General features: G+C 44.5%; 1 protein-coding gene across 1 annotated transcript in view; it reads left to right on the forward strand.

Annotated features, from left to right (window-relative positions):
* The first annotated feature begins 593 nt into the window (after nt 1-593).
* Nucleotides 594-26,819, forward strand: part of CAAP1 (caspase activity and apoptosis inhibitor 1) — a 59,855-nt gene continuing 33,629 nt past the window's right edge. The window contains exons 1-4 of the mRNA XM_077475151.1: nt 594-745; nt 995-1,147; nt 8,944-9,147; nt 16,475-16,559. Of these exons, the coding sequence (XP_077331277.1) occupies nt 1,031-1,147; nt 8,944-9,147; nt 16,475-16,559 (406 nt within the window). The 5' untranslated portion in view covers nt 594-745; nt 995-1,030. The remainder of the gene's footprint in view (nt 746-994; nt 1,148-8,943; nt 9,148-16,474; nt 16,560-26,819) is intronic.

A 26,819-nucleotide genomic window follows, 5' to 3' on the forward strand; every position in this document is an offset into this window, starting at 1 on the left:
TATATATATATATATATATATATATATTATTTTTTGTTTTATTTATTTATTTATTTATTTATTTTGGCGGACCTCCGCTTCAAATCAAAATGAGACTTTAACTCTTTAATGGTCTGCTCTACCGTTTGGTAGCGCACATTTTGAGTCACGCTAACTCATTGAAAAATGTGGACTTTAAAGGTTAAACACAAGGAACTGCTCTTAGATCAGAATGAGGCTTGGAACACAGGAAATTATCATAGATCATAGTGAGGCTTGAAACACAAGGAACTAATCTTAAATCAAAATGAGGCTTTAAACACAAGGAACTGATGTTAGATCGGAATGAGGCTTGGAACACAGGAATGATAATCGATCATAGTGAGGCTTGAAACACAGGGAACTAAGTTTAGATCAAAATGAAGCTTTGAATACAAAGAACTGATTTTAGATCAGAATGAGGCTTGAAACGCAGGAAATGATAATTAATCATAGTGAGGCTTGAAACAAAAGGAACTAATCGTAGATCAAAGTAAAGGTTTGAACAGAAGGAACTAATCTTAGATCAGAATGAGGCTTGGAACACAGGGAACTGATCTTAACTCATAGTGAGGTTTGGAACACAGGAAACCAATCAGAGTGAGGCTAGGCACATAGGAAACTGATCTGAGAGTGAGGCTGGTATCTTGAACACAAGAAATAAGGTGGGAGAAGGAAGGAAAGGGGGAAGTAGCAGACGAGAGGTGATATAAACACACTAGATAAGGTAATGTAAAGACCTGATACTTTTATTAATTATCTGCATTTTGGGTAATCAATGAGGGCAGTGGTTGGTGCATTGGTAGCAATGATGAGTGCATAGATGTGGAGACTATGACAGCTGTGCATTATGCCTGGAGATCATTGTTTTGCTGTATAATTGCTCCCCAGAGGTAATCATAGTTTGCTCTTCTGAGACTCCTAGCTCTTGTTTACCAGACAGCCACCTAAAAGATATTTGTTTTTTCCCCACTAGCTTTATACGGATGACCATCAGAGCAGCAGTGCAGACATGACTGGTGGGAAGAAAAGTTCCAAGGAAAAGAAGAAGAGGAGGAGGTCGAGTTCTCACGACACGAGTGCCCATATAGAGAGGAAGAGGAGGACTACGGAATCAAGTCAGCAGCAGGTAGCTTGTTTGTTCTTCTTTTGTTGTATGGATCTTATACTTGCATATTTAGAGCTCAAGCCCTTTGAAATCCCACATGTAATAGAATACAGATTAATATGGATTACTACATTCACTGCCATATCTGTATAAAAACACCCCTGTTTATGCGTTTGGCATGCACAAGCATTGACAATAACAAACAGTTAAGATGGCATTCCTACATGTAATGTGGGTTTTGTGTCGGTCTTCATTCACTAAGCTCTGAAATGACTGTTCAGTATAACCATTGTAATCAATATACTTTAGTGTATGTCGGCTCTTGCTGCTAAAATTTTGTCTGTTATCAAAAATAGTCATCGTTGTAGCTTGGCAAATTGTGTGTCATGAATGATTAACTCTTGCCATCAGGTAGAAGGTACCAGAGTATCAAAACAAGGACTGTCAGACTGCTCAACAGTTTTTTTCCCCCATGCTGTGAGAGTCCTTAACTCCAATCCTCGTGTAGCGGCAGCTCCTAAAGAGCACGCGCTATGCGTTTTTCAAAGTTAAGGTTATACCTAAACTGCAGTTTGGTTTGGGTACAATTGTCTAAATTTGGACTTCCTCATCAGTCTGACCTGACTATGGGATGTTCCGCTTGACCACAGGGGGCACTGTCTCTTCTGGCAGGCATGGAACTATGGTCTGGTTAGGTGCTTAAGTTACTCTCTCTCTGAGCCCGCCCAGTGGGAGTGGCGCTCTTGCTGTGCTTTCTGGGAGAGGGTATTTAAGATGCGGACGTCACGTGGTTCGGGGTTTCCGGTCCAGAATGATGTACTGATTTCATGGTCCTGGTCCTCCTGACCAGCCCCCAGGAAAGCTATCCACCCAATCTTGATGTCTCGGGGCTGGCTAGCCCGAGGCAAGGAAACGAAAGGAGGATTCTGAGGTGTTTGGGTGCCGTCTCCGGTTTGGGAGAGACCCAGTGATTTCACGCATTCCAGGGGAGGACTCTTCAGAAGAAGACCACATACGGGTTGGTTTCTTTGTAAGAGCCTGGAAGGGCTGAAGTACCTAAGAGAATTCTGTCTTGTGCATATCGCCAAGCTGGCTGAAAGATCCAGGTATCCCACGAGTGTTCTTCAAGCTTAGTTTCCCTACATGTTCTACAACAACGTCTGTGGCAGAGACATTATCTTGTATGTTCTACAACAATGTCTGTGGCAGAGACTTGTTCCTGAGTTAAGCACCTTGTTGGCTGCTAGGCCGTGTGAGTGAGGGACTGTCCAACTTGAGTTAAAATCCAGTTACCGCATCCAGAGAATAGCGATTGGCTATGCTCTGGATGCGGTCAAAATAAGCAAGTTCTTCAACATTTGACTTTGACACTAAGAGTACCTGAACTTCCTTTCCAACCCTCTGATCCCAATTTAAGAAACTGTTCATTGTCTACGTTTTGCAAATAAAATCCATTCAAGTGGATCTGTTGTCAGTCTCTCAAGTTACTGGGCCATCTACCACGGGACACCCCTAGACATGAAGTGAGGAGAAAATAAGGTAACAGTAAGCCCAAATCTAACAAGCATCTCCTTCGGGGGTAGTGCTACACTTGGAAACCTCTTCTACAACCTATAAATTGTGACCAGGAACGTCTCACATCCCCTCCTTTTTAATCTTGAATATGCACTAGACACTTTTATAAACACTTGCTGCTACAAAGACTTTTAGAAACATATAGTATATGTACAGTTACATAGTTCCCAGATGTATATAGGTTTTTTTATTGGTGTCTTTATTCTTTATATATTTATTTATAATTATGTTTAATTTGTATGTAGCACCATGGCCCTGTGAGATACGACATTTCGTTCTACTGTATGTTCTTACGTGTAGTAGAATGACAATGAAGCTTGACTTGACTTGATTAAGGCTGGATTCACACATATGCAGTTTTAGCACTTTGTGCAGATTTGCACTACAGTCTATTTAACATAGTCTATTCTGTAGTGCAAAAAGTACTAAATAGAAAAAGCACTGCATAGGTGTGAATCCAGCCTTAGTCCAACTCAGGGCAAATCTATAATTCCCTTGTCCCTTTAATCCCCACCCAACCCAAACCCAACCCAACCCATCCTGCCAGCTGCTTCATTTACCCTACCTGATGAAATCAGTTGTACTGCGTCCCCATCCAAAAATTAAATACCAGAACTAAGCTTAAAAGATATGTAGAGGTTAGTTTTAAAAAAACAGCAAACATGTCATACTTGCCTCCTCTGTGCAGTTTGTTTTGCATAGAGTGGCTCTGATCCTCCTCTTCTGGGGTCCCTCAGCGGCACTCCTGGCTCCTTTTCTTCTCAAGTGCCCCGTTGGAGAGCCGCTCTCCCTCGGGTCACTCATGTGGGTGTGCTCCTATATCCTGCTGCTGGGTCCATTGACACAGACAGCAGGACTTGGGCCCCGGCTCCCACGTCATTGGATTTGATTGACAGCAGTGGTAGCCAATGGCTGCGCTGCTATCAATCTATCCAATCAGGACATAAGACACCGGCTGGAGCTGGTGTTCTTGTCCCCGTCACTGGAAACACTGGGTTCTGGTAAGTAAAAGGGGGGGGGGGGGTTCTGGAGGGCTTCTGCATCACGGGAAGTTTTTCACCTTAATGCATAGTGTGGGCACCCGGCTGTGACAGCTTGAGGCTTCACAGCCAGGTGCGCACCGAATGGCCGGACAATCTTCTGGGACCTGTGATGTATCCCGCAAGATTGCAGGGAGGGGGATAGGAGAACTTCCGATTGGGTCGACCTGTCAAAACTAGGTACCTACTTCCCCCCTGAAAAAAAATGAAATGCCAAATGTGGCATGTCAGGAGTCCTTAAAGCGGAACTTCCACTTTTGGGTGGAACTCCACTTTAGGATGGATCCCTGTCCTTCTAAACTGCTGTCGGATTTGCTGAGAGGGGATGGGGGTGGGCTGGATATCTTAACTAGATATAGGAAGCACCTAGCAACCTGAGACAAAGCACTACATATGTTTTGTCCCATGGGAGCTGAACAGTGTAAAACGATTTGTAATGAGTTCATCTTTAAGGTCTGAAAAGGCAGCTGAATTCACAGCATAAATAGATAAAATGGAACTACTGATCTGTGATTCTGTGCAGCAAACCTTATCAGCCAATGGGTACCCCTGCCAGACAGTACAGGTGGGATTTGACCTCCATGTATGACTTTCTATAGGAAAAGAAGTAAAGAGAGGTTTAATTGATGAAACCCAGATGAAGAAAAAAAACAATCAATTTACCCATGCCCTACTGTATTCAAAATCATAATAAAAAAAAAGGTTTTAGGTATACTTTAACCCCTTCACACTTAAGGGTAAAACAAATCCTAATGCCTAAGCACAATTTCAAAATTTTCACGTTAGTAAAACCATACCTATCGTCACAACTACTTTGTGCATCCTTGTTTTTTTCAGGACAAATTGAGCTTTCATTTGGTAGTATATGGTTATGGATATCTTTTTGATATTAATATATTTTTTTTTCTATCAAAGGAAAACTGGCCCAAAATAGTAAAAATGTACATTTCTTGTTACCACCATAACCTACCACCAAAGAACAACCCAAAGAAAAATTCTCCTGCTTGCGACCATCACAGCTGTTTGATTTTTTTTTTTATGATTTTTTTTTTTTTTTATTGTCCTACCCAAAACACACTGATGCCTATTTTAACCTTTTGACTTTTACTTGACCCAAACACTAACACTGGCATCAACCTAGATCAAACCGGGATTTAGTTTTTTTTCTTTCTTATTCATTTCTTAGCCTCGGTTCACACTAGATGTGGTGCGAATTCACATGGAATTTGCTGTGGATTCTGCACCGCATCAAAATCGCAAGCCGTTCATGCGCATCAATTAGGGAGTGTATACGAACGACACCCTGCAATCAGTTTGCAAAATGCAGTGCGATCCGATTCTGGTGTGGACAACAAAAGGGTCCTGCATGAGCTTGGTGCGATTTGAGCCATACAAATCCATGGCTCAGATCGCATCCCAGAGACCACACATGTAATTTACAAAGGAATGTCCTGCACTGCATCAGTGTGAACCCAGACTTGCACATTCCTCTCTGCAAGAAATTTAGAAAGATGCATTGTATCTTTCCTCTCCATTCACAGAGAGCAAAAAACAAAGGGGTAGCAACCACAGTGACTGATCCCTGTGGTAACCAATCAGAGGTTATCACAGCGATCAGATGACCTGGAATCTGGAGATCCCAATCGTTTGTACAGGGTCCGGGGCTCTCGATGAGCCCCTGGTCTCTGTGCTGGGAGCAAACTGTGGCGCACTCCTAGCACAAAGGGAGATATGCATATATGTGGCCCCACGGAAAAAAGCCCAGTGCAGTTAGATTAAGATTAAGGCTTACCTGTAGGTCCAAGAAATATCTCCTAAACCTATACGGTTTAGGAGATATTTACCCGAAGACAGCCACCGCTGTCTTCGGCGCCGTAGACAGCGGCGCGTAGGCACACTGGGCAGGCCGCAGATCACGGCAATATGCGCATGCGGGAGTGACGTCATCGCTGCTCCGGCGAAACACAGTGCCGGAGCAGCGAGACCTGGACGTCACTCCGTGATCCATGGCAGCGGCAGACATGAAGACAGAGGACCGCTTCGGGGGCTTCGTTCTCAGGTTATTCATAATGAGCTAGTATGCTATGCATACTAGCTCATTATGCCTTTGCCTTGCAGGTTGCTTCCCCCCCCATGGGTTTACAACCACTTTAAAGTATAACTAAAGACAAAACTTTTTTAGTTTTGAATAAAGAGGACAATGATTCGAACACTTGTCATGTTTTTGTTTCTGTCTGTGCCTCCATTAGTAGATTCATCCTTCCTGTTTGACCTGTTTTTCACCATTATTTCCAAAAGTGAAAGTAAATCCCAAAATGTAGGTTGTCTCCAGAACAGGAATAGAGGGGAAATGATCCATTGGGGGCACTAGTTTTGGTGAGGGATTTACTCACTTTGGAAAGATGTTCTCACGCTTGCTGTTTAGCTAAGGAACAGGGAGTGCAGGAAAATCTCCCCAATGGCGCAAAGATAGTGTGAAAAAGGCTAACCCTCCCTTCATCATCCAAAATGATAACGGTTTACCTTTTAGCTTTCAATATGTTTTTATTAATTATTCAAAGCTGGATAACAAAATGTCATAGAAAGTACATTCAATAAACATCAGGCCTTAGAGATGTGATTTTAAACATAAGCATCTGGAAGTTCTTCCAACAGGATAAGTCAAGATACAGCATCTCAATACTTTAGGCTGAAAAATAAACTATATTTCGTAGAAATATTGGTGAGGTGTACACTAAGTATTAACATAGAAGGATATAATTAGTGGACGGCCGGGCCATGAAATATGTATCACATTCTTCAGGGGCCAGTTACATAGCCTCCTAATGAACCGTTTAGACCCATGTTGCTAGGAGTGGTGATAGCGCAGGGAAAAGGTATTGTGTAGGGGTCAAATAAGGAGGATAGGGGAAGGAAGGAGAAGAGAAAAAAAAAAGGGGGGGGTTCCCTCGCACCCTTTTTCCGTAAGTATCAACAACGTAGAATTATATATAATATCAAGTTATCTTGTATCTCTAATGTCTGTTAGACTGTAAATATTGAGAAGAAAAATAAGGAAAGGAGAAGAAGAAAGAGAAAGGAGGGAAAAAGAGAGGGGGAGGGAGGGTCAACCAGAGGTAAATCACAAGGGAGATACATATCTTATCCACGGGTCCCATATCACGTCGAATTTCTTGGTGGTATTGCGGAGAATACAGTTAAGTTTATTTTTCCCAGAGTCAATAGGAACCATCGACTGCTTCCAGTATTTAGCAATGGTTATTCTGGCAGCTAAAATTATATATATTATTTGTTTCGAAGATTTTTTAGGGACTCCTTCAGGAAGTTTTTGAAAGTGCAGTTTCCGGGGCTCTACAGATATTAACCCCAGTCACTGTGTATATCAGGTTGAATATACAAATCCAAAATCTAGTAATTGTTGAACATTGCCACCAAACGTGGTACATCGTACACACTTGGCCACACCATCTAAAGCACACGGGAGATGTAGATGGATGCATCTTAGCTATCCTGGTTAGTACTAAATACCAGCGAAGGAGGGTTTTATAATTGGCTTCAATTAGTGTTGTGTTAATGGATACTTTTAGATAAAGCATAAGCTATGTCTTGCCAGTCAGATAGTTCAAAAGTGGTGTTCAAGTCCTGCTCCTAGTGAGTCATGTAGGGGAGTTTAGAATTTTGGATCAGTAATAGTGGCATATACTATAGATATTCGTCCCCGTTGTAGATCCTTCGTTTGACAAGATAGTTCAAAATTTGTAAGTGTAAGCCCCTGTACACACAGTTGGAGATTTCGACAACCAAATCCGTCGGATTTTGTCCGAAACTGTTGCATACACATGGTCGGACAAAGTTGTCGAAAAATCCGATCTTTCAGAACGTGATGACGTAATTTAGTTACGATGGGACTACATTCAGGCTAGTAGCCAATAGCTTTGATGTAGGAATTTGATCTGAGCATGCGTGGCACTTGGTCCGATCAAAATTCTCTACACATGATCGGAGTATGTCCGATCGGCCCAGTTGGTCGGGAAATATTTCCAACAAGTTGGAAAATTGTGTCCGACGGATATTCAGACGGAATCAGTCCAATGCATACCACACACAGTCGGATTATCCGACGACACGGTCCGATAGGACACATTCCGCCGGATTCTCCGACCGTGTGTACAAGGGCTAAGAGGTCCATCTGATAAGTTGAGTTTAGTATGTATAAAGGAAATAAGTTGATTATACCTAAACAATTCACTAAAGGGTATCTGCATTGTCTCTTTAAAATGCTGCAAAGCGTCCCTTATTAAGCCATCATTGAAATACCCGTGGAGTTAGGCCAGGGGAGAATTCTGGATTACAGAACTCCGGGGCTAGCGGGGTATGTGGAGACAATAGCGATTTACGATGTCGCATCCTGTCCCAGACCTCTAGGGAGTGAGAGAGGGTGAGGCATAAAAAAGTTTTACCTTTTTAGTTCTACTTTATGCGGCTGTATGTAATCCCCAACTAGAAATCCTACTTACAGGGCTGTCTTTCCTTACTGCTTGGAGCTGAACAGAACGATGAGGAAGAGAAAGGTAAGTATAAGCTGCTAGGAAGAGGGTTAATAAAGTGAACCTGTTGCTCAGCTCTATATGGACAAAGCACAATTTCACTTTAAAATGTCAATAAAACCCAAGAACTTTTCTTGTTTTCTTTCTTTTGGTCTAATAAAGTATACCATTGAAAGCTTTCTGTTCAATAAATGAAAAAAAGAAACAGTTGACTCATTCAGAGCTGTCCGTTGTCCTGTGAACGCTTCCCAGTAAATCCAAGCTATCACCATTTCCAATTGCCAAAGTAAAGACATTTTTTTTTCCCTTTAATCCACAATGCCTGTTATTTTCACCTAGAATAACATCTACTTCACTTTGAAGCCTCCGAGGATATGCATGTCATATATCCCAGTGGAACAGCAGCAACAAAGAGTGTAACAGCTGCATGGCGCATTACAGCAGAACAATGCTGGATTCGCAGGCTGGGTGGGTATGTGAATTTTTCACAACACCAACAAAAACAGAGGCAAAAAAATTTGAGAAATATGTGGAGGGGGGAGGGGGGGGGGGGGGCTGGTAAGTGAAGTTCCTTTTTAAAGTAATAACATTTTAACACTGGTTACAAAAATCTATTGTTTGATCTGTTTACTGAATGCTGCTAACTTGATTTCAGGAACCAGAAACATCTGCTCCATATTCTTCGGTGAAAGAAGAAGAAGTAGAAGAGTTGAGTGATATAGAAGAAGGTGGACTAGACTTGAATGTGCCTCTTAAACCTATTAGTTTCTACGTTTCTGATAGAAAGGAGATGATGGAACATTGTTTTCGTGTTCTTGGCGATCGGAAACTTAAGAAAATGCTTCCTGATATGTTAAAGGTGAGAAGCTAAATATCTATGTATATATATTTTTTTTTTACCACCTCCAGTGAGCAGGTGGAGTCAGTTGCATGAAAGTTTTTTTCTGCAGTTCTATACATGCTGTAAAGACAGTATTATTTGATCCCATGTATGTATCGATACTAAAAACAATACTAATAATAAATGCTTACTAGTTCTTAATAGAGATGAGTTTAGGCTTGTTTGGTTTCCTGGTCCCAACCCACCTGCCCTATCCCGCCAGGAAGCTGATGCTCGCACCGTTGATCACATGCAGTAAGACATTTTCTGATCTGTGCAGCTGCGGACCGGGAAATGCCTCACTGCCTGTGATTAGCTCTGTGTGGTGTTGGCTTCCTGGTGGGATTGGGTAGGTAGGTTGGAACTAGGAACCAGAACACGCCCAAACCCATTCCTAGTCCTTAGATGTGGTGGCTTTAGTAGTTTTTTCTTCTTTCAGGCTTATTACTGCTTTTTTTCACCTGATAAACCTGCAAATAAAGCACTTGCTGTCCCTTCGTTTTTACATTCCCCCCCCCCCCGCCCCCATTGTATCTGTTTGGGCAGCCATGGCTGTCATGTATGTAGTGCACCCCTAGGTCTTCTAAAGGCACAGTGCAACCTCCAGAGCCAGGGAGCGGGCTAGCATTTACCCCAGGGCTGAGTCCATGGCTATAATGGGGAGCTTTGTATAGAAATTGGGTGCCAATCACTTTTGATCTTAAAGCTTTTATTATAGAACTTGGAAAAAGGTAGTAGGAGAGAGGATTAGGGGTCTCAGATACCAGCAGCAGATCACTTACAGACTCCTTGGATCCAAAAAAGTACAGCTTCACAGTACTAGGACCTTTAGGCCAACCCGGCGATACTGCAAGCAAATTTTCAGATGTAGAACAAGATCCAACTTCACTGTGTCAAAACCTTTAAGCCGACCTGGCAACACTGTAAGCACGTTGCACAATTGCACGATTCTGGTGCGTCCGCCAAACGAGTCACCAGGCGCTCCTGAGAGATTAGCCTTTATCCTGGCTCTCTCCAGCAAGGGTCCTCCCCTGGATCTTCTCTATTTGGCTTGGCTTCTTCCACGCTGGGCAAGACAGCCTAAAGAACCTCAGAATTAGTAGGCCCCAGACAGACTTCTGGGCCTATATGCAGAGCTCACTTTAGCAGCACATCCCCAGGCCAGGGGCCTGAGGCGAGCGAACGAGCACATGGCCCCACCCAAATATATATCATTTCCCAGAATGCATCAATGGCCAAGAACCTCCTAATGGGCTGGCTGGAAGAAAAATAAATATTCATAACTCAGTCTACTTGTACTATACTATGGCCAGTGGTACCAGTGACACCTACTAGCGGCAGTGAGAAATGCACAACCTAATTGTTCTTTGGGAAAGACCGGGTATAAACTGTACAATCAGTCTGAGCTGTCTACAACCCAGCCAAAGAATACATTTACATGATGGCCCCAGTTTAGGACCAGGGGGCAACATGTAGGCTAAACCTCAAACAAATCTGCCTTTGTTCATTTTCCTTGATGAATTACTAGTAGATTACACAATAACGAGCAACTTCTAAAAGGAAGTGACAAGGATATTTAATTTCTCGCAAGACCATCAGGTATTTTCTGTGCTTGCTGAAAAATGGAAACTAGTACAGCCACCACATCTATAGACTGGTAAGTTGGAAAATAATACATTTTTATTTTTGGGCTTTGATACGCTTTAAAGTCTATTCAGAACACACAGACATCTGAAAGCTGATCAGAGGAGGGGAGTGCTTTTCTCTCTGTCGTGAATTTTTATGGCTCTGTGTGAAGTATTATGCTAGGGTGGCTTCCCACCAAAAAAAAGAATAAGGCCATATTCGTTCAAATCTACTGAAACATACACTTAGTAGGACTTGAAACATATACTTGCTGACAATCCATATCAGCCTAATACTGATTGGATGCCCAAAGAACAGGGATAGGAAATGTGGTTGTTGAGTGAATTCAGCTGTGTTTGCTGGTGAGTGCCATCACAAGGTAGCATGTTTTCATTGTCACTGTCATGCAGAAACTCAACTTGACATCAATCTTTCTAAAGCTGGCAGTTATGCTGCTATATGATCAGTTTAATCACTTGCTGATGAGCAACGTACCAGTATGTCGCAAGACTTCAAGTGGTTATACCTGAATGATGTGTGTAACTGCAAGCATCATCCCAGTACCGTTTTTTTTTTAGAGTCAACAGTCGGATTGCGTTTACAAGCAGCAGGAGGGGACATCCCAAATGCAGCTTTACCGGGAGTTCCAGTCGACCAGCCGGCGCTTCCACTGGCTGATCATAGAGACTGGAGTTACTTTGATAGCCTCTATGATATAGGAACCCAAAAGCAATGTCCTTACATCACTTCTAGTTTCCCTTGAAGCAAACAGCGGCAATTTCAAAAATAAAAAGCATTTGATCACACCGATCTCAGTAAATGTGCTGGGAAATGTGCTGTCTAAAGCTGGGTATACAATAGTCGAATTTCTAATGAAAATTTGTACAAAAATGAATGGACTTTACTGAAAGAAAACCACATACGCAGTTAGCAATTCGCACATTTAGGAAAAATTTTCATCCTGCTGCTTCAAATTTTCTTGTCACAATGGTTGAAAATAAGCGTTGATTTGACCCCACTAATGATTAGAAGAAGAAACATTCTTAAAATAAAAAATGTTGGACAAAACTCTGCTAGTGAATACCCAGATTAAAGGAGTTGTAAACCCTCGTGTTTTCTCATCATTATGCATTAAGGTGAAAAAACTTCTGTCACTGACCAGCCTCCCAGCCCCCCTTTTTACTCATTGGAGCCCGTTCGTTCCTACGCCAGAGACGCTCACACCCTCTATGGCCAGGGTGTCAGCTCTTGATTGGATAGGTTGATAGCAGCACAGCCATTGGCTCCTGCTGCTGTTAATCAAATCCAATGATGCAGAGCCGGGGCCGAGTCCAGCATTCTGTGTCTAGACGCAAATGCTGTACTCGGGAGCGCGCCCGCACGGTAAACCCTAGGGAGAGCGCTTCTCCTAGAGGCTTCCCGATGCGGGGAGGAGCCGCGAGTGCCATTGGGGGACCCCACAAGATGAGGATTGGGCCACTCTATGCAAAACAAACTGCACAGTGGAGGTAAGTATAATATGTTTGTTATTTAAGAAAAAAATAAAATTCAATGAAAGTGGCAACGAGGACCTGCAATATCCTCCCTATCCTCCCAATATCCGTTATAGTGTGTTCTTCCCCGAACGCCCAGGATGAAGAGACAACCCGCTTCTTCAACTCACCGAGGGAGACCTCCGCCTGGTTGGATTTCCTACCACCGATCCATTGATTTGGGCATCGGCGAGTTCTTTCTCCCCTTCTACCACTACACTTTGAGTCATCCCGGCCTGGGGCATGCCTGTCCACTTTGCTGCACCTGTTTATCCCTTCTCCATTGACTGTCCTACTGGGGCACTGGAGAGCAACTGGGTAACATTCACTGGGACTGTGGAGCAGGTTGTTGGGTGTGGTCTGCACTATTAAACCTAGGCTTAAGCCTGCTCCTGTTTTTCCCCCAACACAAGCTTTTGCCCCTGACATGGTCAGGAGACTCAGCTAGTTTCTCTCCCCTTGGTTCGCCAAGGGAACAGCAAAATACCTAGCAGAACCCACGTTTCCTTGTTGCATTATACTTATTGCTGTGGAGTGCATAAATGACTGTTCCTTTTTTTTCTACTATGACTCAACCTCCACTAGTCCTCATGAAGGCTGATGCGGGGTGTGGTAAATAGTGTGGAGAACTGATGTGCTTAAGTGAGCACCCCCAATAAGATTCAGAGGGGTTCAGCTTGCCTCTTGCATGGGTCCCCCCTTTGCAGCCAGCATGCTGAGTTGGGATTTGGGCTTTGAGGCCCTATATTTGCCTCCACCGGCATCGCTGCAACTATTGAACCAAATAACAGCCAAAGTTTCAGAGTTTGCCTCTGACTATGTAGTGATGCTAGGCAACTTTAATATGGCCTCAGGCATGGACAGACTGGCAGCCGCTACCCCCCACTCTGGTTTGGCGACATGGGTGGAGACTTATGGTATGACCGGGGTATGAAGATGGAGATACCCCCAATCTTGTGCCTAACTTGCCCCTCTGCATCCCATAGGTCCTTCCCCGCATTGATCTAATTTTTGCTGGGAGATCTGTCCTGTCTAGGGTCCAGGATGTCAAGATTCTGCCCAGAGGCATATCAGACCACGCACCTCTACTCTACCCTTAGGCACCCCAGGCTCCTGCACAGACAAACTCTGGAGGCTTTCTAGATTCTGGGTTTCGGACCCGGAGGTAGACACACAATTTAGAAGAGAATTGAAGGGGTACTGGGTAGTCAACCGGGGCTCAGTGGAGGCCACGGTAGTGTGGGATGCCGTTCACGAGAGGGCAGTACCAGACCATCAGTGCTAAGATTAGGAAAGAGAAGGGCCATTCTGGTTAAAGCTGAATCTGAAGCTGGCACTCAGGAAGTGCTCTTTTAGAGCTCGAGAACCCCAACACTATGTCTGTTTACAGTCTCTGACCAGGTCCTCTCCCTTACTAAGAAGAAGCTACTCGCACAATCCCAGCACATATTTGAGCAGGGAGAAAGCTAGGGGAAAGTTCTGGCCTGGCTCCTAAGGGCAATCGGGTGGGATTAGTTTACCTCACATCCTTGGTCCTAGTGGAGACCTCCTTTTATACCCCAGAAGAAATTAACCGCTGCTTTGCCACATACTACCAGTCGCTCTATACTTCCCGAGTGACCTATAGGGAGGACGAACTGAAATCCTATTTAAAGGAAATAGATATTCCTGTTCTAACTGCCACTTATAGGAATGGACTAGATGGGCCTATCGTGGTAGAGGAAATACTCAAGGCACTCAAAACACTGCAATCAGGCAAGACCCCTGGCCCTAATGGTATACCGGTAGAGCTCTACAAACAGTATGCAGACATCCTTGCCATTAGATTTCATGCTATGATGGTTAAATCAGCGGAATTGGAGACCCTTCCCCCAATCTATGGGAGAGGCGGTCACAGTATTGATCCCTAAGCTGGGGAAGGACCCTTTCCTGTGCTTCTCCTATCGGCCTATCTCCTTATTAAATGTGGGCTCAAAAATACTAGCCAAAATATTAGCCAACAGACTAAACACAGTTATAACGGCCCTTGTCAACCCGACCAAACCGGATTCGTGCCAGGGGCACAGATATCAGCATCAGGAGACTCTTTACCCAGATTGCCAGAACAGGCTAGGAAGGCGCGGTGGCCTCTCTGGATGTGGAGATTTGTGGGCTGTTCTCTCCAAATTTGGCTTCGGCCATAAAGTCATGTCATGGGTAAAGATGCTGTATGCCAATGCGCAAGTCAGGGTCCACACGAATGGTTGTCTATCGGAACCATTCTCGTTGAACCGTGGAACTAGACAGGGGTGTCCCCAATGCTGTTTGCCCTGGCATTAGAATCCCTGGCTGCCCTCATCTGAGCGGACAGGGAAGTGAGGGGTATACAGGTTGGGTCCATTCAAGAAAAACTCTTTTATGTGGATGGTGCTCTGCTTTATCTAGCTGATGCATCCACATCTCTTTGCACAGTGCTATCCCTATTTGATCAATTTAGTGGCTACTCAGGCATACGCATCAACTGGGATATGTCTGTACTTTTCTTGCTGCACCACTCAGCCACTAAACCCAATACCCAGACACAGCTTAAATTGGTGGAAGAGTTCATTTATTTAGGAATTAAGGTCACAGTGACATAGGAGACTACATGAGAAATAACGTGCAGCCCCTTATGTCACAGGTCACCACCAAATGTGCAGCATGGTGCATACTCCCTCTGGCACCTGTAGGTAGGATCAACCTACTAAAAAATGGTACATCTGCCTACATTTTTATACTTCTTTAGGAATACCCTATTGCATCTTCCCAAAAGCTTCTTCAAGAGGTTAGAGAGGTTGCTGTGTCCTTTGTCTGGGCCAGGAAGCCCCCCAGGGTGGCTAAATGAATACAGTATCACCCCCTTTTTGGGAGGAGGTCTGGCGCTTCCAAATTTATTATTGGGCAGCAGTCCTTGTCACCGTTTGCTGGTGGTTTTCCCAGCCCAGAAAAAAAAACAGCGATTACATTAGAAGCGGCCATCCTGGGGTCTTATGCAGCTTTGAGCAACCTGGCTTTTCGGGGGATACAGGCTAACCCCTCCGTAACTACCCCTATGAAGACCATAATTAGGGCCTAGCAGGAAACTAGAGCAGTGTATAAAAAAAACTTTCATATATCCACTCACATTCCCTTAGGGGGAATGCAGTGTTACCCCATTAAATACCTTACTGGACCCTTCACTATGGGCAAGGAAGGGGATCACAAATCTGAAACATATCACTAAGAATGGTAAACTCATGACATTTCAAGAATTGAAAGCCCTGTACTTGGTACCCAACTCATGGGAATTTAGATACTGGCAATTAAGACATGCTTTTAGGACCCAATTCCCGGAAACAATAATTTTGGAATCGGATTCTATGTATGGACCGTCTATTAATCTCCAGTACAATGGGGAAACCCCTTTCCTCTCTATACCTCTACTTGACGGTAGCCCACAACATTAAACCAACCCAATCTCTGGACAAGTGGAAGATAGACATACAGACTCTTCGTGATGAGGAATGTGTCTCCACTTTTTATCCCCTCGATGATGGTGGCAAAAGACAGATTTATTCAACTCAAAGTCCTCCACAGGGCCTACTACACCCCACACAAACTAGCCCACATATACTCTCAATGAGATCTGTTGTGCCTCAGATGTAGACAGGAGGTAAGCTCATTCTGGTATATGGTCTAGTCCTGCCCCAAACGCTGACCCTACTGGGAGGCAGTCGCCGATACCTTGAGCAGGGCGAGTGGGACACAGAGACAGCGGTAAATGACAGAGGGCCTTCTATAGCAAGCAGAGTTCAACTTTTTTTTCCACAGAAATCAAGGTTAGTTGGGGAGAAGAACTTTAATGCAGCCTTTTGTGAAGCATGGTAAGGGATTCTGTAATTTCCATGTGTCCATGATAGCCTGGTCTTAGCTGAGGCTAGATATCATTCAGCCTAGAATATTAGTGATGTCCAGTGGTGGTAAGGCTTGCTGCAGAGGACATCATTGGTCTGAAGATGAGTATTACATTTGCTTTAGTAGCCTAAGATCACAGTATTGTATGTATTTTCATTGGTTTTAACTTTTGTGATACACTGAGGTTTGGGAAAACTCTGACATTTTTCTTTTCCCATGAAACCTTGTTTTAACAGGATTTGCCTCTTGATGAAATCAAGCGTCTGTGCCTAGAGCAAGTGGAAATGGAAACGGATGATAATTTGCTCAGAATTCTACAGGGTAAGTACAAAACGGTTCTTGCATAATTATACTTTGGTTGTGTATTTTCCTCCAAGTAGTAATATCAGGGGTCTACACATCTACTAAACTATGCCCACCGCTTAAAGAACCTTTATCACAAAAATAAATATATATATTCACAAAATTCTATAGGTATTATGAAAGGCAATTACAGGAAGTAGTAGTAGGAGTTTACATTTTCCCATAGGCTCCAGCCTGTGATGCAGATTGCTTATCCAAGATAACTATGTTCAAGTGGGCTGAATTACATTGTACTGAATGTGTAAACTGCCTTTAAAGCAAAAAAAAAAAATCTTTTTTAACTGACTTCATTAACTGCTTCAGCCCCCGAAGTTTTTACCCCCTTCCTGACCAGAACACTTTTTGTGATTCGGCACTTGTCGCTTTAACTGACAATTGCATGGTCGTGTGACGTTACACCAAAACAAAATTGATCTCCTCCTTTTTTTTTTTTTTTTCCCCCCCCCCACAAATAGTTTTCTTTTGGTGTTGTTTTTTTTTTTTTTTTTTAATTAATGTTTATTAAAGAAGAGAAGCGTGTACAAAGCATAACGATCAATACATAAACCAACATCAAGGGCAGCAACAGTATATCGTCAGTTACCATGGCATAGATAAATACACCCATCTCTTCTATTATAAAAGAGGGAATATAGTGGACAGAAATAGAGGGGAAGTAAAGGAAAGGGAAAATAAACAGGAAGAGAGAGAAAAAGAGAAAGAAGGGGGGGGGGAGGAGGGGATGGGGGGGGGGGGGGGGAGGCAGACCACCCTCAGACAATCAATTGCAAAAGTACAGTAGATATAGTAAAAACAAAAATTATAATCACATCACACTGGTTGAGACATTATGGCTGCATAACTAGAGGAATATTTAAAGGCAACCCAACAGGCCCAGATCTTCGTTGCCAACTCAGATTTACCCCGGAGGGAGAGGGTCATGTCCTCCATGTAATATGTGGTATCCACGTTAAGTAACCAACGCCGGAGCGTGGGGATCGTCTTCATCTTCCAAAACTGAGGAATGAGGGTTTTGGCAGCATTTAAGAGGTGTGGCGTAATCGACCTCTTATAGGGGCCCGTCGGCTTCCCCGTGCAATGGAACAAAACGTACCACGGGTCATTAGGTACCTCCCACCCCTGGATTTCTTTGATCGTGTAGAAAATCGCTAGCCAGAATGGTCGGATCCTCGGGCAGTACCACCAAATATGAGCATGAGTGGCTACCTCCCCGCACTCCCGCCAACAAAGTGGGGAGGACTGAGGAGAAAACCTATGTAAAACAACCGGTGTGTAGTGCCATCTGGTCAAAAGTTTATACGCCATTTCTGACGTCTTAGAGGATCCAGAGGAGGTATGAGCCAGGGTTAGGATTTGTGACTGCTGGGACGGAGACAGGGCCGTATGTAGTTTCCTTTCCCAGTACCGTAGGAAGGAGGGAGTACCCGTAGAGGTGAGGGACAGCAATGCCTGATAAAAGTACGAGACCGGCCTCTCAATCGGGTCAGAGTCAGCGAATGCGGTTTCCACCGGAGTAAGCTCCGCCAAGGTGCGCAGGGGCTTTGGTAGCATGCGAACAAAGTTCAGTAGTTGATGATGCTTCCATCGATCCATGTAGGATATGGAGGAGTCGCCCAAGATGGAAGAAAGAGGCAACACCCCGGATGGGCCGGTGAACTGATGTAGACATGTGTTAGTGCCCAGCCGCCACGGGTGAATCTGAGGGTCCATGTTACCCGGTGGGAAGAAATTGTGACCCACCAAGGGCATTAGGGGGGAGTTACACAACCAGCCATTCATCTTACAGATAGAGTCCCACACCATCAAGGAGGAGTGTGTAAGCGGTGACGTGGTAGGCAAAAGGGTCCGGAACTTCCTCGGGATCCACATCAGTGTGGAAGGTTCAGCGCCACAAAGGTCCGTTTCTAAGTTTACCCAGAGTTTTGAGCCCTTGCAATACTTCAGGTCAGAGAGTCTAGTCAGCACAACGGCCCTGTAATAAAGCTTAAAGTCCGGTACAGCTAAACCCCCGCTACACTTAGGGCGGATGAGGAGAGATCTATTCAGCCTGGGCTTTCTCCTATTCCATATGTACCGGTAAACCAGAGATGTCAAAGTTGTAAAAAAAAAAACACCGGTATCCCAAACGGGACCATCTGAAGCATGAAGAGCACCCTGGGCAGCAAGTTCATCTTAACCAGACCAATTCTACCTAGCCAAGAGTGTCGGAGCTGGGACCACTTTTGGATGTCTGACCTAAGTGTGTTGAGCAGAGGCAGAAAGTTAGCGCGGAAAAGGGACGATAGTGAGGGCGTAAGTTGAATGCCCAAATATTTCATGGAGCTCAACTGCCAGGTAAAGGGGTAGTTCTTCTTCAGGTGAGATACCTGTTTGGCGGGGACAGAGATGTTTAACATTTCCGATTTGGACATATTGATTTTAAAATTTGACACCACGCCGTAGGCCGAAAACTCGGACAGAAGATTTGGAAGGGTGATCAGAGGCTGTTGCACATAGAACAAAATATCGTCCGCGTACGCCGCGTATTTGTGTTCCGTCGGCGCAGTCACTAGGGTCCTTGCCCTCCTTGGGTAACACCGTAATATGAGCATGAGTGGTCTCCGGGCGAAGGTCCCTGCCGTCCGAGGTCACGTTAGCATATCTGGTCAAGTACGGCAACAGTATGTCAGCGTACGCTCTATAATAAGATACCGTGAGGCCGTCTGGTCCCGGTGCCTTACCGCGCGCCATAGCTTTCATGGCGCCCAGAAGCTCCGCAGCCGTAAACTCCCCCTCCAAGGAAGTCAAAACCTCCTCGGAGAGTTTCGGGAGGGCGGCACGGGCCAGATAGTCCCCAATAAGGCGTCCCCTAGCCTCTCTATCATGGACACCCTGGTGCACCTGATACAGGCGCTGATAAAAGTCCCTGAATGTCTTGGCTATACGGGGGGTCTCGAACACCAGGTCTCCCGCGGGGGTTTTAACTTTTTTACCCTACTGCATTCCCTGCATTACGATAAAAAAAGATCCCACTACTTGCATGTCTCCCTTACCTCCCTAAAGACCTGAGTCCTATCTCAATTCAGGGCTGTGCCCGTCTACAGTGACTCTAGTCTCAGTTCCTTTCCTCAGTACACAGAGGCAGCAGCGGGAGCCATTGGCTTCTGCTGCTGTCAATCAAATACTATAAGAAGGGAGTGGGGGTTCGAATGAGCCATATTGTTTGTCTATGGACGCACACAGCCCAGGTAAGAATCAAGCTTGCATGGATGCCCCCATAGCAAGCGGTTTACTATAAGGGCAGACACAGAAGAGGAGGAGCTTACATCACAGGCAGGGACAAAAAAATGTAATTATGTGACCATATGGGGGGGGGGGGGGGGGGGTGCCTGTATTAGTCTGGTCAGCCTAAGGGCATGTGCCAGTGGCAGGTTGTGATTGGGAGGGGATGTGTAGCAGAAGCAGGCTGTGATTGGTCAGGGAATGCTGGCTGAACAAACTACCCAATACAGGCATGCTGTGTGCCTGTCCAGTGTTTTGTACCTCTGAATAGCCAGCCAGATAATGAAAGATGACCATGCTAATACAGCTCAGCTTTTGCGCTTTGTGTGATTAGTTTAAAAAAAAGAAAGAAAGGTGACTGGCAGGGCCAACCAAGTACTTCATTTGAAAGAATTACATAAAAACGATCAAAACTATGATGTATAAAATAGACATTTTAGGGTAACATACATTTTAAGGTGGTGCTGCAGTTAGGCATATGCAATTTTATTGTTCTGTTGCAATGGTGGCTCCCGCAGTGAATTCATGGTAGAAAAAATTGCAGCGCAACCATTCATGCCTGGGTAAAAGACTTATCTGTCCCATGTCTTGGCTGGTCTTCAATAAAGTCACAGAGACTGCACATGCATGGTATGGTATTACACCCTGGTCTATATAAAATGTAAGTCCCAACTACATATGTATTATAGTCACTTAAAGCCTGGTCTACAACAACATGACACTTCAACCATGTGTGTGTTTGTTTTTTTTTTTTTTTTTTTGTGCTTTGGTATAAATCAAAATGGCTATGTGAGGGGCTGACATGGATGGAATGGTGGTGGTGTGTGTGTGGTGCATAGGGGACTCATCCTGCTTCTAAAAGCATGAAGCTGGAAGGGAAAAGGTATCACTGAACTGGACATAAGCTTGATTCAAGAGCACCTCTGGAAGGCACCACCAACATCCAAAGACCAAACTTTCCACAACTGACAGGGTCATCAAATTTACATTTTTTTTTTTTTTTTTTTTTTTTTGTTACAACAAGGCAAATTCTTGCTTTCCAGAGTACCTCTAGAAGGCTACAATGTCAAGGCACCACCAAAGCTCGATTTTTTTTTTTTTTTTTTTTTTTTTTTTTTTTTTTTGCGCAACTGTTACTTCTATCCAAAGTCTGAAAGAGACACCAGACTTTATGTAAAAAGAATTGTTACCGGAATCTAGGCCTGAGTATACTATAATTTGGATCTCACATAAGACCCCTTTCACACTGCCGACGCTATAGGCTCGGCGGTGTGAAAGGGGTCTTATGTGAGATCCAATTTATAGTATACTCAGGCCTAGATTCCGGTAACAATTCTTTTTACATAAAGTCTGGTGTCTCTTTCAGACTTTGGATAGAAGTAACAGTTGCGCAAAAATTGGGCTTTGGTGGTGTCTTGACATTTAGCAGCGTTTTACCGTCGGATTTGCAGCGCATTTCGGCCGCTAGCGGGGCGCTTTTACCCACGCTAGTCGCAGAGAAAGGGTTAAAACAGCCCACAATTGCGGCGTTTTGCCGGCGGTAATACAGCGATGCCCCATTGATTTCAATGGGCAGGCACTACTTTTTAAGATCATGGTTTAGGGGCAGCAAACACTCCATGTTTGCTAGATTCTTTTGATGTGCCATTAATAATTAATGGCACCTGCGTACATCTAGCAAGGACAGTGCATTCCCGTGTGATGGAATAAATATGCCCTTCCTGCATATCGTTCTTGCATCTGTGCAGTGTGGTTTTTCTACATCGTGTATTTAATTGCATTTTATGTGTACAGCCGTTTAAACTCTATTAGAAAGCACCCTTTATGAAAACACATCAAAGATGCAGCATGCAGGACTTTGAGCCTTTTTATGCAAACGTGTGCTCTAATAGAGTTTGATAGCAGCGCACTTAAAAACATGTGTAAAACGTGCATAAAAGCGTGACGTGGAAAAAAACGCACTGCACAGATGCGTACGCACTCAACTTTAGTTTAGGCGGTGTCTTTCAGTCCCAGCTATTTCTGACAGCTGGTTCTCCACTGACAATCAAGATCAATGAGCTAGTTTTCTGATGTATAGAATCTCAACCATTGCATAGTGATCACATATAGGCTGGAAGTTCATTCAAAAAATTATTCTTCAGCCTGCAGATGAACACTGCCATTACTATATCTGCAGTTCGTATGCTTACGGCTATAATTACCATACAGTAATAAAATAATAATATAATAAAAATTTTTTTTCTTATTTCTATAGGCAAATCTATTAATTGAATTGCCATCCCCCTTCTTCCCTGCTATGGCCAAAACATTCATATGCCAACTTAATGCATAATGGGACACTTGTGTCTTGAGATGACAGATAGGATCGTCATGTTAAATTGGGCAGGGAGGGTGGTAAAGCCTCCAGAGAGGACAATTTAGTGTAAGTTTTTGTCAGTTTATAGTGTGTCAATCAATGGCTAAAGCTATAAAATATACAAAAAAATAGCATGGTCTAAAAGGAATGCCAGCAATAATTTACGAGAAGAAAAGCCTTGGTATTGTTAGCTTGCTTTTGTCTGTTGTGAGAGCATTTTCATTAACGATGTCAAGCAATAGGTATTTATTGAGAAAAGGCATGAAGAAGTTGACGGTCACTTTAATAAATGCCATTATGTCGGAATAAATCTGTAAATCGGAGTGTAGGTCTAGAATGGGTGAAAGAGCATACGCTGAAGCATTTCCAATACAAGGTATTTTGGAGTACAATAAAGCCGAATCCAGGCAAACTGCTATATACATGTTTGAAATACATACAGTATATGGAATCTGTTTAACCATACATCCCAGGACACAGAGGACTACTTAGGTTATGCTGCCTAATCCCCACCCAGACAAAACCTCTCCCATCTCCGCTAAGCCTAAATTTGAGCTAGTGTCGTTAGGCAATGAATGGATATGCTTGCAGATGTCTCTCTCTGAAGACCTCCTTTCAGGGGCTTGGTTTTTTGACCTGCTGGGATAGAAGATGGCTTCACCTGGATTGATCCCCCCTCCGCACAGACTCCTTGTCGCTGAGCTGCCAAAAGTGTGCAGAAAAATCATCAGCTCTTCTATCCTCCCTACAGGAGCTGGAGGAACAAGAGGTGGTGGTAAGAGTCCCATCAGAGGAGATAGGCAGAGGCTTTTATTCCCACATCTTTGTGGTCCGCAAGCCTTCGGGAATGTTCAGTCTTATCATGAATCTGAAGCTTCTGAATGTCTCTGTCTACACGGTGAAGGCGCTTCTTCCCCCGAATTGCTTCATGGTGTTGACAGACTTGAAAGACGCGCATCTGCACATTCCAATTGCAGAAAGTCATCAGAAGTTTCTCAGGCTGGCGGTAAAAACCAGAGAAGGGACGTTTCACTTACAGTTCAAAGCACTCCCCTTTGGGCTATTCCCCCCCCCCCCCCGCATCTTCACCAAAGTTGTGGTGGAGGTCCTGGCTTTCTTGCGGCTCAAAGGCATCTCTGTAGTAGCAAGACACATCCTTGAAAACTTGGGGTGGCTCTTGAACTTGGAGAAATCCAGTTTAGTTCTGTCCCAAAAGGTCACCTTCCTGGGCTATATGTTGTACTCAACAAATCAAAAGGTGTTCCTTACAGTAGAAAAGATTCAGAAGGTGGACAAAGCAATGAGGTTGCTCCAGGGCAGCCTTCAGATCTCAGTAAGAAAAGCAATGTCAGCGTTAGGATTACTGACTTCCACGCTCCCAGCAGTTCAGCGGGCAGGGCTGCATTTTCGCCCTATTTGGTACTTGGAGGAGGGAGGATGCAAAAAGGTCCTCGAACTGGAGGGAACTGAGAGCAATAGACTTGGCTCTCTGGCTTTTCAGACGGAACTCCAGGGACAGCACACGAGGGTCCGTACAGACAACGCCTCAGCGGTGGTCTACATCAACAGGCAAGGGGGCACCAGGACCAGATCCTTGTGGGTTCTGGCGGAATCCATCCTCAGGTGGGCCGAAGCGAGCATTCACTCTCTTTTGGCAGTACATTTGAAGGGGGAACAAAACCAGGTAGAGGATTTTCTCATCAGAAAGATGCTGAGGGAAGGCGACTGGGTTTTGAACCAGGATATCTTCGAGATGATCACTCAGAAGTGGGGGGTACCTTGTGTGGACCTCTTCGCCTTGAGTGTGAACACCAAAGCTCATCTGTTCTTTTCCCTAAACAGATGGGATGGAGCAGCCAGGGTGGATGCACTAGCTCAGAGCTGGCGTTTCTCAAGGTGTTATGCATTCCCCCCTCCTGTACTGATTCCAGAAGTTGCAGTTCCAAAGTTTCAGTCAAAAGACACAACCATTCTGATTGCACCACATTGGCCCAGGAGGCCGTGGTTCTCTATCTTGATGGGTCTGGTGGTGGAACCTCCCTGGATTCTGCCTATCCAGGAGGATCTTCTTTCTCAGTGTCCGATCTGTTGCCCTCTGGTGGAGCAATGGAACCTCGCAGCGTAGCTCCTGAGGAGGAATTGCTAAAGGGCAAGGGTTTCTCGAATCGCCTAGTGGCGACTCTCCTAAATTGCAGAAAAAGGGAGATGCAAAGTATCTACCTAAAGGTGTGGAAATGCTTCAATAGTTGGGGCACAGAAAGCTCCTTCGATGTAAACAGTTCTGTAGCAGTTTTGGAATTTCTGCAGGCAGGAGCGGACAAAGCTTTAGCTCTTAGCACCTTGAAGGGACAGGTGTTGTCCTAAGCGTGTTCCTGGAAAAGTTGGCTATAGATCCCTGGATAGTTAGGTTTTTCAGAGCCTTAAGCAGACAGAGGCCTGTCAAAATTTCCCCCTTCCCGGTGTGGGAACTTTCTTTTGTTTTAAAGGCCCTCACAGGGGATCCTTTTGAGCCGTTTGGAATCCTGTACTTTGAAGTTGATCACCATGGCAAGGAGAGTGAGTGAATTTGAAGCCCTTTTTTCTATTAGGGCACCTTTTTTTCAGGTTTTCCCGGACCGTTTGATTTTTAAAACAGATCCGGCCTTTTTACCAAAGGTGGCCTCTAGTTTTCATAGAGGTCAGGAAATTGTTTTACCTACCTTCTGTTCGAATCCTGTGAGGGAACAGGAACATATTTTTTACAAATTGGATGTTAGAAGATGCATCCTTCAGTACTTAGAGTACAAAACAGTTTAGGAAATCTGATTCTTTTTTTGTGTTATTTTCAGGGGCTAGGAAAGGGTCCAGAGCCTCTAGACGTTTGATAGCCAGATGGTTAAGGTTAGCCATTAGTCAGGCTTATGTAATCAGGGGGGTTGGAACCCCTGGAGGGTATTAAGGCACATTCCACCAGGGCAGTTGCGACTTCTCAAGCAGAGTGGGCTGGTCCTTCTCCGGAGCAGATCTGTAGAGCTGCCATGTGGTCCAGTTTTGCCACATTTGTGAAGCACTACAGATTGGACTTGCTGTCAGCCAAAGACCAGGCTTTTGGGCCCTAAAGTGCTGCAGGCAGTAGTCCCTCCCTAAGGTAAGGGCTTGCTTATATTCTCTATGGTACTGTCCTGAAAGATGAATGGGAGAAAAATTTAGTTACTTACCGGTAACATCCTTTTCCAGGAATCTTTCAGGACAGCACGGGTACCCATATTGTTGGCTATGTCTGAGAACTCATTGCATGAGATCGTCAGGTAAGATAAAGGCTTGTATGACGTATTCTTGTGTCTCCCTAGCTGGCTGGAGGTACTCTTGAAGAACTGAGGGGCCGGGGGGACAATGAGATTTAAATCTTGGTTTGAAAGGTGGTGTTTCCTAAGAGGGGAGGAGCCAGTGTCTCTCTATGGTGCTGTCCTGAAAGATTCCTGGAAAAGGATGTTACCGGTAATAAACTCCCATTTTTTTTTTTTTTTTTTTTTTTTTTTTTTTTTTACATTTCACTGCTTTTTTTGGTAAATGGGCAGGGGTACAATGTACCCGATACCCATTCTCATACAAGGCGGGGAGTTGGGATCTGGGGGCCCCCTTGTTAAGGGAACCAGATTCCGATAAGCCCCTCACCCGCAGACCCCGACAACCTCCAGCCAGAGTTGTCGGGAAGAGGCCCTTGTCCCCACCCGTCCATGTTGAAGGCATGCGGCCCGGTATGGCTCAGAAGGAGGGGGTGCTCGCTCATCCCCTCCCTTTCTTGACCTTCCAGGCTGCATGCTCGGATAAGGGTCTGGTATGTATTCTGGGGGGGCCCACACCAATATTTTTTATTTTGGAGTGGGGGTGTCACCTCCAAATCCATACCAGCCCGAAGGGCCTGCTATGGACTGGGAGGGGGCCTCACACTTTTTTTTTTTTTTTTTTTTTGTAGCGGAATTTCTTTTTTTACATTCTGCTGACAGCTGATGGCTCATCCATTGCTAAGGACGCATCGGCCGGCTTCCCGATCTGCTCCCTTGCAATCTGCATTTTGCAGGGAAAAAAGTCCTCAACCCTTTGCAAAAACGCAAAGGCACAAAAATGCATTAAATGTGAACGTGTTCCATAGGAACCCATGTTAAAAAGATTTCCCTGCATTTTTGCAAAATGCAAAAAAGCATAAAAAAACGCATTAGTGTGACTCAATCCTTAGGAGCTAAACATAAGAGTTGGACCTCCAAGGTAGTATTCTCAGAAATACTACCGGTACCTTGAGCCACACTAGAGAGGCAGTGGGAGATTAGGGAAATCAACACGTGGCACTGAGAGGAGCTGGTGTAGAAAGGAGGGGTTCTGGTCCCTGGAGAACTGGGTTGACTGGACTGCACCTAAATGGGGAGGGTGCAGCTCTGCTGGGAGAGATGGCTGAAAAGCTAAAGGGGCTTTTAACCACTTCAATACAGTAAACACCTTCCTGGCCAGACCAATTTTCAGCTTTCAATGTTCTCACACTTTGAATGACAATTACTCAGTCTAGCCAGACTGTAATCAAACAAAAATTATCATATTTTTCTCACAAATAGAGATTTCTTTTT

Source organism: Lithobates pipiens, unplaced genomic scaffold (assembly GCF_037356315.1).
Source record: "Lithobates pipiens isolate NorthernLeopardFrog02 unplaced genomic scaffold, aLitPip1_a1.2 Scaffold_13, whole genome shotgun sequence".
In the NCBI taxonomy this organism is placed as follows: domain Eukaryota; kingdom Metazoa; phylum Chordata; class Amphibia; order Anura; family Ranidae; genus Lithobates; species Lithobates pipiens.